At 52.6% G+C, this 10,033-nt stretch overlaps 1 protein-coding gene across 2 annotated transcripts in view; it reads right to left on the reverse strand.

The window, feature by feature from the left end:
- BLK (BLK proto-oncogene, Src family tyrosine kinase) overlaps nucleotides 1-10,033 on the reverse strand; it is a 92,967-nt gene that overhangs the window by 14,332 nt on the left and 68,602 nt on the right. The window contains exons 3-7 of one of the 2 annotated variants that reach the window (XM_045286748.1): nucleotides 8,980-9,030; nucleotides 8,058-8,109; nucleotides 5,613-5,706; nucleotides 4,196-4,294; nucleotides 3,090-3,193 (exon numbers count right to left, since the gene is read on the reverse strand). In XM_045286748.1, coding sequence (XP_045142683.1) covers nucleotides 3,090-3,193; nucleotides 4,196-4,294; nucleotides 5,613-5,706; nucleotides 8,058-8,109; nucleotides 8,980-9,030 — 400 coding nt within the window. The remainder of the gene's footprint in view (nucleotides 1-3,089; nucleotides 3,194-4,195; nucleotides 4,295-5,612; nucleotides 5,707-8,057; nucleotides 8,110-8,979; nucleotides 9,031-10,033) is intronic. The other variant, XM_004707640.2, reaches the window with a different exon arrangement.

The raw sequence follows: 10,033 nt of genomic DNA on the forward strand, positions 1-10,033 counted from the left end.
GTGTGTGTACAGTGATCAGGCTTGGACAGCCTGGACCCTCTCATATCCACTCCCTGTGGCTCTGAGCTGCCCACCGAGAGGTCTTGTTTTGGAGGTCTGGGTGGTGTGTGTGTGTGTGTGTGTGTGTGTGTGTAGTGATCAGGCTTGGATAGCCTTGCAGTCCTAGCTCCATTTGGCTACTTCCCAGTTTGGCCTACCTCAGGAGCCTCGGTGGCACAGTGGGTTATATGTCGGGATGCTAAAATGCAAGGTCAGCTGTTCACAACTACCAGTCACTCGGAGAGAGAATGATGAAGCTCTCTGCTCCCTGCTCCCGTAAAGATCCACAGTCTCAGAAACCCACAAGAACAGTTCTGCTCTGCTGTAGGATCACTGAGTCAGAACCGACTTGATGGCAGTGAATTTGGTTAATTTTTGTCGCGGTTAGAGGACCCCTTGGTTGTCTAACTTGCTTTCCCGGCAGAGAGTGCCTTAGCAATCGGCAACAATTACGACACCATCCCCAGGGAGGAAGGCTAGGCCCACTGGCATTACTTTAACATCATGGGAGAGGACGAGGGTGGTGGGCATGACAGATGAATCAAAATCGACTAAGGTGCTCATGGCTGCAGTTTGGTGGAGGCACTGAGGGCCCGGTGGTACTGCTCTCTCTACTTCTTCATATGTTTGACATGTCATTGGCAGTGTCTCTGACATTGCTTCGTGGACAGAGATGTTCTGCCATCATGAAGGAATGGTGGTACCCAGTCCAGCATCTAGAACGGGTATGGTTGAAGGATAGAATTTCTTCAATGTCAAACTCAACTCTTGCAGGCCCACTTTAACCCTTGCAGTTTGCTAGAGCACATCCGAACCAGCATCTTAGGGGAAATCATTATTGACTGGGCCTCCAGAATGACCTGTCAATCCATTGCACCAAACCCATGGTCAGTGAGTCACAGCTATCCTACGGGACAATGGAGCAAACGGCCCTACCCGTGTCTGAAGCTGTACCTTTTTATGGAAGCAAACTCCCATTGGGAAGCTGGAGGGTTTGAACTGCTGACAATTGGGTTGGCAGCTGAGTACTTCTTACCACTGTGCCACTTAAATAAATAAACAAATAATATCTTTCTATGATTAAGTCCTGGTGGTGTGGTGAGCTAAGGATTGGGCTGCTAACCACAGGCCAGGAGTTCAAATCCTCCAGCCAACTCGGAGGGAGAAAGAAGAGCCCATCCGCTCATGTAAAGACGACGAGTTAGGACACCCTAAGGAGCACCTCTACTCTTGCCTATGAGTTGGAATTGACTCAAAGGCAGTGGTTTGATTTGGTTATATCGGTATTTAAAGTTTAATGCATCCATCGGTGCCTTTTAGAGGAGTCTGCAAACCTAAAGCACTTAACTTCCTCTCTAACCTGGCCCTGGCCCTTGGAGGCCCATAGGACTGAGCAATTTCCAAAAGTGTCTCAGGATGTTATAAGTATTTCTCTCCATCCCACTTGTTGCTAGCCTGGTATTTCCTGCTCATCGAAGGTGTTCAGCCATGAACGAAGCCCAGGGACCCACTGGTGGGTGGTTCCTCACACCCAAAACCTCTACCCGTCCGAATTGCCCCCAACTTACGGTCTAGCCCCCCAACTCCTCCAATGTCATGACCACCCATTCCGTACTCCATCCAAGTTCAACATGGGCCACGGATGAGGATGTAGCGGGCCCCACTTGGGGTGCCCTAAGGGCAATAAGCTTCCTCATCCTGCTTGAGAGCTTCCCCTCAGTCGTCCCAGGATGAGCCAGCTTGCTATATTGAGAGCTGGTGAGGATTCTGGGCCTGCTGGACGAGTGTCCCACTGATGCTGGGGGCTCAGATGCTTACTCACGCTGGGCTTTGGGTGAGCCACTCCTCTTTGTGGGTCTCTGATTCCTCATCTTTCACTTGGGGGTGCTGACCTAGCATCTCCGAGGTCTACGCTGAGGGGTGAATGTGCACCGGGAGACGTATGCCATACGCTTTGTGGTGCAGCCTGCTCTGACTAGCTCTGCTACGGATGTATTCCAAGGCCTGGCACCAGTAGCATGGATGCAGCAACTTGTGGGATCTTCCTGCATGGATTCTACACAGCAAGGAACGTGGACGAGCTGGCAATGTACTCAATGCACGTGGCCGAGATACACACACAGAGTAAAGGGCGTCCGGCTCCAGCTGCCCAAAGCCAGCAAGCAGAGAGAAAACAGAGGGAACAGTGGGGTCGGGAAAGGGCATGAGTGGAGGAGAGGAGGCCGGGCGTGTTCCCGCGCTCTGACAGGCTGCGGCGGCACCGGGCTCGCTTGTCACTACTTTATACTTCCCCTTGTAGCGATGCACTCATTTCTATTTTATATGATGTCCATAACTCACAGCCGAAAGAACATTAAGAAGAAAAGGAATCAAGAGAGAATAAAAACATGTGGGCTGAAAATACACACGTAGATTTGCTAAGTCGGTGGATCTGAATTGATGTGTGCTCTGAGCCTGGGTTTATGAATCCCCCACTCTCCACCACTGCTCAGCTCAGCCCATGGCTGTAGCGCTAGTTCTGGGGGGAATGGTCTGACAGGACAGAGGAGAACTGTCCCGTAGGATTGCTAGAGGCACACTGCCCCCTCGTTCTCCCACAGAAAGGCTGGTCTCCACAAGGGCCACCTTCACTTAAGAAAAAAAATCCAACAGCAAGGCCTGCCCCAACTGATGTCACTCCCAGGTTCCCGCAGCCTCTGAGGTCGCAGGCTCAGGCTGTGGTAACGTCTAAGGATTCTTTCGGCGCTGAAATCTTTTGACTTGAAAATGAGGCTGGTGACTGAGGGTCACTGGGCAGCAGTGACCATGCCTGCCACTCCCATACCAAGGGGTGCAGGGCAAAAAGTGCCTTGTCTTGGTGACTGGGAGAACCATGTTCTTGGAAAAACCAAGTCCACTAGAGGGCATCACTGGGCTGTCTGTGCAGGGCCTCGGTTGCGAAGGAGACAGGGCCAGAATCGTCCAGCTTCCCTGGACTGGCTTTCCCTCCCAATCCCGAAACCAGGCTTCCTGGGGGACACAGTGAAAGGAGATGGGCCACTCACACTTACCCATATTTGTTTCACTCTCTCTTATAAGGAAGGAGCCGGCCTTATTGATTGGCGCCAGAAGCCGCCTCTCCGCATCTTTCCTGCTGATTGATCTGAAGAACCACCTAGCGAAGGGAAAAGGCAGACAGGCCTCCGCTGGCAGCCGTGCGCCCTGGAGCGTTCTTAGCCAGACCTCCCTCCTGAGCGGCACCTCTGCCCCCAGCAGGGCAGCCCTCTTGTTTCTGAGCAACGACGCCCCACATCTTAGTAAGATAAGTGCATACCTGGTCCCCCCAGCCCCTTCCCTCCCCTGCCCGTGTCAGTGGGTCTACTGCTTGCTTTAAAGAGAAGGAGAACCATGCTGGAAGTGTTATCTGTTCCTTTTGCTCCCGAACAGGGCCCCTGGCCATCTTCCCCACAAAGCACTGGGGTCCCCTCCTGGGGGTTGAGCCACTGAGATGGATGGAACTGCCAGAGAGATCGTCAGAGCAGGGACCCACTCCAGGGCTCTCGCAGGGCACCCAGGTGGCAGGAGACTCCTCAGGGTGGCAGCTCCAGCTGTCCCACACACCGCCCTGGGGAAGGGCTGGACCATGGCACAGGGTGGGCTGGGAGCCAGTGGACAAGGACCCCTCCCCACGGCAGCCATCGCTGCGGGCCTTGGAACAGCATTTGCTGATCGCACTGCCCACCATCGACGCTCAACCATCCCAAGTGCCTGCATGTCAACTGGAAGGTTGTAGGTTTGTGTCCACCCAGAGGCACCTCCAAAGAAAGTCCTGGTGATCTACTTCTGACGGCTCTGCCATTGGAAACCTTGGGTCACCATGAGTCAGACTCAGTTCAATAGCAGCTGGTTACACGGGGACCATCAGGGGTCTCCAGTGACCGAGGGGAAGAGGGAGGTGGAGCACAGGAAGGGGCTCTGTCCTGTCTTCCAGTGATTCTAACCCACTCCTTTCCCAGCAGTTTCTCCTCTGCCTCATCGCTGCTCCCCCCCCACGGGGCTCACGGAGGCTGACTTTGGGGCCCACTTTGGATCCCACCCCTATGAGCTACTCCAGAGCAAGGGCCACGGTGGAGGCGGCGGTCTCTGCTTCGAGGGAGCCTCAAGCTTGTCCACCTACTTTTCCACCTCCAGGGTCTCTACGCGGACCACGAAGTTGCTGGGAACGTAGCCTTCTCTTCCGGTGATGAGTGATCTGGCCAGCCACCAATCTCCACTTCTAAAGGGGAGGAAGCAGGACACAGGAACAAGATGAAGGGCCTTTCCCGGCACGGCTCACGGCCCTTCTTTGTGGGAGCTCAGCTCTGGGGCACAGTCACAGAAAAGGTCTGGCGGCTGCAAAGTCGCTTGTGCAAGCTGCTCTCTGTGCAGCGGCTGACTGCTGGGCTCTTTCCATGTAACGAGCATCCCCGGGCTGAAGGCACCCCTAGTCCGGGTCAGGAGGGGGTGATGCCATCTCCCGAGAGAAGAGCTTATCCACGCAGTCTGACAGACCCAAGAAGCCCTCATCTTCCAGTGTGCAGGCCTTCTCTTGATAAATGGGATGCACACTGGAGATACTGTTTAGAACTCAGTGACTGTGTCGGGACTGGCTTGGGAGGGACCAAAGCAGGAGGACCCGGGCAGTGTGATCAAAAGGGCAGGTTTTTTCATGTGTTTGGCTCCAGGCTACTGCAGGGCTTCAAAATAAAATTGAGCCTCCATGCACCAAGGACAAGACCAACAAAGTCTGAGCTCGATCAGATGCCAGTGGAGCTCCTGAGAAAGAACACTGGGAATAAGCTAACCTCACCCACGGAATCCTTTGTGATAGCTCTGCCCTGTGAACGTGAGGCACGCGGACCCAGCTGTGCCATGGGAACTGATGTGGGAGAAGCTCACACTGCCTGGGAGAAGAATCGAGGCATTTGAATCATGGACTGCCCGAAGACCAAACAAATCTGTCTTGGGATAAAAGTGCAGCTACCAATGCTCCTTAGAAAGCAAGGATGGCCAGACTTCGTCTCCATACTTTGGACATATTATGAGGAGACAGCAGTGCCCAGAAAGGGCATCCTGCTTGGTGAAGTAGAGGGTCCCTGAGCAAGAGGAAGGCCCTCCACCAGAGAGATGGACGCAGTGGCTGCCGCAGTAGGCTGGGACATAAAACGGTTGTGAGGATGGGTACGGGACGGGACAGTGTTTCATTCTACTCAGAGTTGGAACCAGCCCAGTGGCACCCAACACCCACAAAGCTCTGCCCGAGGGAGCCCGGAGGTCTGCGTGGAGGCAGTGACAACCGAAGGGGGTTTGGGAGGAGGAATGGCAGGTGGACAGCAGAGCGGGAGGGAGTGGATGGACACCACCTCACCAGAAGAGTTTGGAAGGAAGCCAGCTAGGTCACGTTTAAGAAAGTGCTGGCTAACCGGCTGAGGAGCAGGACAAGGACATTGTGGAGTCGGCCGGGGAGCGGGTGGATAAGGATGGCCTTGTGGGGGTCCTGCTGAGACCGGTGGCCGTGAGGACCTCTGACCAAGGGTGATGTTCTGGAAACTTACTCGCTCAGGATCTGCAGCTTCTCTCCCTTCCGCATCTGCAGGTCCCGGTCGTTCACCCCGTCGTAATCATACAGAGCCACCACAAAATGGTTCTCTAGAGGCACAAGGGAAAGGTGGCTACTGCTTGGGCCGACTGCCATGAGGATAGCAAGGGGAGGGCTAAGTTCATGTCGTGAGTCCCCTTCGGTCTCCCAGGAGAGTTGGGGTTAAGCAGGAACTGAGTGGCAGCCACAGTGAACCTGCTCCTTCACAGGTGCTCAAGAGGCAACTGCTGGCAGGCAGGCTGACTGCTCTTCAGCGCCCACCCTGACGGTACTCTGAATCCCACCTAGACCCCCTGAACCCTGGCCTGGACAGCCAGCCAGAAGATCTGCGGTGACCAGCTGCGCTCCTCCAGCGTGGCTAAGCCTCTGACGGCTGCAGACTCCAGGGAGGGACACAGTGTCCGGTCCTTGCCCTTTACCCTGCCTCCGGGGCCAGCGAGCCTCTCCTTTTCTGCCCAACTTACGAAGGGGCAGTGTCCTGGTAACCGGACAGCTTTAGTCCTAACCTCCCAGTGCAGGTGGGGCCTGGAGGTCCCATGAGAGTACCCCTGGGGCCTCGTGGATTATGCATTGAGCTGCCAACCACAAGGTGGGAAACTCAAGCCCACCAGCCACTTGGCCGGAGAAAGAGGAGGCTTTCTGCTCCTGTAAAGGTGTATATCTATCTATCCTGTAAAGGTGTATCTATTCTGCTCCTGTAAAGGTGTATCTGTAACCTTGGAAACCCAAAGAGGCAGTTCTGTTCTGCCTCAGGGGGCACGGTGAGGCAGCATTGACCCTTTGGCAGAGCACTTGGAGTTTCATTGGCCCCACCTACCTTCATCCCGAAGGGGCATCATCTTGTGCTCCGACAACATCAGTCCTAACCTTCTCCAGCAGTTGGTTCCCGGAGTGCCCCTCTGAGTGCCTGGGGCTGACCACTCCCCTGACCCTGTCTGGCCCTCTGACTTGTTGGTGATGCTCTGAACCAGGTGGCAAGCCCTTGGAGCTTGGTATACAGCCTTTCGCATGACCATAGCTAATGAGGGGGGCACCTCTGCCTAGCTCTGGGAACCCAAAGGACCCACCTGGACCAGGCTATCTGGATATCATTGAACTCCCTGAGGAGGAGATGGCTCAGCGTTGTCACGGAAGGATGGGATAACCCCGGCTAGTCCCCTCCCTCTGTATCAAGGATGGGGCTGGAGTAGATGACAGTGGTTCGAAGATGACCCTGGTTCGAAGGTTCACGTTCTTGCTCTAAATGATATTAGTTATTTCCTTTACCTTGGGCTCCCTTTCTGGAGAGGTGAACCAGGAAGTGAGGGATCACCGTGGTGGGAGTGAGTGCAATCGCCAACAGGATAAGGGAAATGACCTGAGGGAGGTCACCAACTGGGCTACAGCTCTTGGCTCATGAGACTGAGCTCCTTCAGAGGGGGAGCCCTATCAGACTCATCTGCATCTTCTTCAGCACATCCAGACGCCTAGTCTTGTCGTGCACAGTGCATATTGTGTGTGCAAGTTAATGAACGAGGCCTTGGCTCTTGAGACAGAGCCTTCCTGTTGCTGTGTGTAAGTGAGGCTATTAGGATGCTGGGGGAGTCAACAGATGGAATTCTGCTCTTCTGTAAGTCAATGCTGAACAATGTTGGACAAAGCCCTCAGAATGTGATGCGAGTGGCCTCTGAGTGGTCTGGGTCTCGTTTGGCCTCAGAAAAAGCAAGGTCATTCATTGGGTTGACAGGCATGGGGAGATGGGGAGATGCAAGGCTAGGGTAGGTAGTTAGAGGGTTGACAGGTGACCATTTGAAGGCGGGCTGGGACAGGGTGAGGAGGCAAGATGGCATCTTCCACATGGAGCAGATCTGAGGCTGGGCGCTAAGGATACCTAGCAGTTGGTTCCACCCTTTTGAGGTAGGGAGTTAGGAGTTTTTATGATGATGTTTATATTTTCTATAGCTTTTCCCTTTTTTGCTCTCTTTGACAGCAGACAGGTCTTTTCAAAAAATCCTATCAAAGCTCAGTCACAAGAAAAGATACTGTGCTTCCGGAGAGCAAATATTTTGAGAATGATGAGGGCAATGGATGTACAAATGTGCTTTACACAATTGATGTATGTATGGATTGTGATAAGAGTTGTATGAGCCCCTAATAAAATGATTTTTAAAATTTACCTTGACAAAATTACCCAGGGGGGGAAAAAAAAAGATATTGTGCTTGGTTCCAGGAGGACCCCATGGGGAAAAGTGGATTCAGGCACAGAGTTAAGCCAAGTGTCTAGCTGTTTACTCTCCCAGCCTTCTCCCACCCATGCCTTGTTAGCCAGGGCAGACTTCTCCCAGCAGCCCTCTTGTTCGGACACTACAAAGGGCTGCCTGGGGGAGAAGGCACAGGAAGCCAGAGCTTGCCAATTTCATACCTTGATCCGGGTCCTTGTCCGGAGGTGGAGAAGAAAGATGATTAAAGACGACCTAGAAGAGAAACACACACACACTCTGTTAGTTCAAACTCCCTACATACTGAGCAAGGACAAGATGAACCTGGTGAGCTTGCGGCTAGAATCCCAGTTAGGAATCTGTTCTGTCCAACAAAGGCAGTCAGGTTTACAGGCTGAACAGGTACAGTCCACATAGACTGCCGCAACTCCTCAGGGTCCCAGGGTCCCCTCCCGGACCTCCCACCACCTCCAACCTGATCCTCAGCATGATTAGGAGGAGAACACGTGCAGCTTGCCAGCGTGCCCTGACACGGCTTAATAAAGACAGCCATGGCTGGGGAGAGAAGCCCACACCTACACGTGAAAACGTGGATCTACCACCAAAATGAACTTTGCAAAAGGGCAGGTTTGTTGGCATGGAAAAATCTTTAAAGAAAAAAGCAATTTTTTTTTCATTGAAAACCAGCCAATCTCTTCCTAGGTACAGAGCCTGTAGAGACACTTGCATATATGCACCAGGAGCTGTTGTACAAGAACGTGCTTTGTTTTAATAACACACACCAGAACAAAAGATGGCAATGACCCTTATGAACAACGCCAGGACAGAGGACAAAGGGGGTAGAGGCACACCATGAAACATGCATCAGAAATACAACGGTGAGCCGAGAGTGAGCCCCAGAAGAACACCTGCCGCTTGAGCATATAAAGTGCAAAACATGCAAAATTAGATGAAATATTGTTTAGGAATATGCACACATGCAATAAAAATTCAGAAAGCCAAGCTAAGGAATGATGAACACATTTGTACTGCAGGTGGGGCCTGGGAGTGAAGCGGGTGGCGGGCAGAGAATGGCACGTTTCGAAGAATGAACCCCTCTTTCCTTCCCATGGCACAAGTCTTCACCTTGTCCCATTCTTTCAACTTGATGACAGATGTTTGTGTTCTTTGCCCACGCTGCATGGAACAGAATTTTAAAGTTGCCTTTTGCAACATGTTATCTTTGGTCTGATTCCATTCAACACACAAACACATCATCTGAACGATGTCCTGAGAAGGGGCTGAGAGGCAGGAAATCTAAAGTACTTATCACCTGGTGATCTCTAAGGAGGGAGATAATGAGTAGTTATCACTTAATGTTTCCTTAATTATTATAGGTGTGGCACGTTTTCTACGTTGAAAAAAATCCAGGATATCGTACTTTAGTTTGTGACTTTTGGAGAATTAATCTGTGTGAGTCTGAGTTTGCTCCGTTGGCCATTCAGTCAACAGCATAAAGTTGTTACACAGGAGTCCCTGGGTGGGGCCAATGAACTACTAACCAAAAGGCTGGCAGTTCAAACCCACTTGGAGATGGCTCTGAAGTCAGGCCTGATGAGCTGCTTCTGGTAGGCCACCCAGCCTCGAGAGCCCTGCTTTGCAGACACGGGGCTGCCGTCACTTGGAATGGCGACATGGCCTCAAACAACAAGCAGCGTTGCATGCCAAGCCTGGTGCTAACTTCAGAAGGAGGTGGTCGAAGGGCCTGGGCTCATGTATGACATAAATGAACCATCACCATCACTATCCGCTGTGGGGATAAAGTGATGGCTTGGGGGTGTCCACGCGGAGGTGGAGTGAGCAGGAGTGGGGAGCCAGGTGTGACGCAACTCCTCCAAAGCCAAAGGCAAATGGGTCGGTGGAAGGGCCGATGGAGGACACGACCCATCATCTGAAAGTACATCGTTGGAAAGAGCCTTAGCTGTCAGCAGGTGCTCACTGATTTGTAGACAGGAGAAAAAATGGATCTTCTAATGATAAAACTTTATTATTTTTTTAAATGTGCAGTTTCACTTTTTTTCTTTCTCTGGAAAGTTTCCTGCCTTGAAAATCACTGTGGGCTCCAGGAAGCCCGAGGGAGGGCTCTGGGCATGAGAGTGAAGAGAAACACCTTCTAGTCCAGATGCTTCACCCCCCCACC

This window comes from Echinops telfairi, unplaced genomic scaffold (assembly GCF_000313985.2).
Source record: "Echinops telfairi isolate 266 unplaced genomic scaffold, ASM31398v2 ScPeMD7_9;HRSCAF=40, whole genome shotgun sequence".
In the NCBI taxonomy this organism is placed as follows: Eukaryota; Metazoa; Chordata; class Mammalia; order Afrosoricida; family Tenrecidae; genus Echinops; species Echinops telfairi.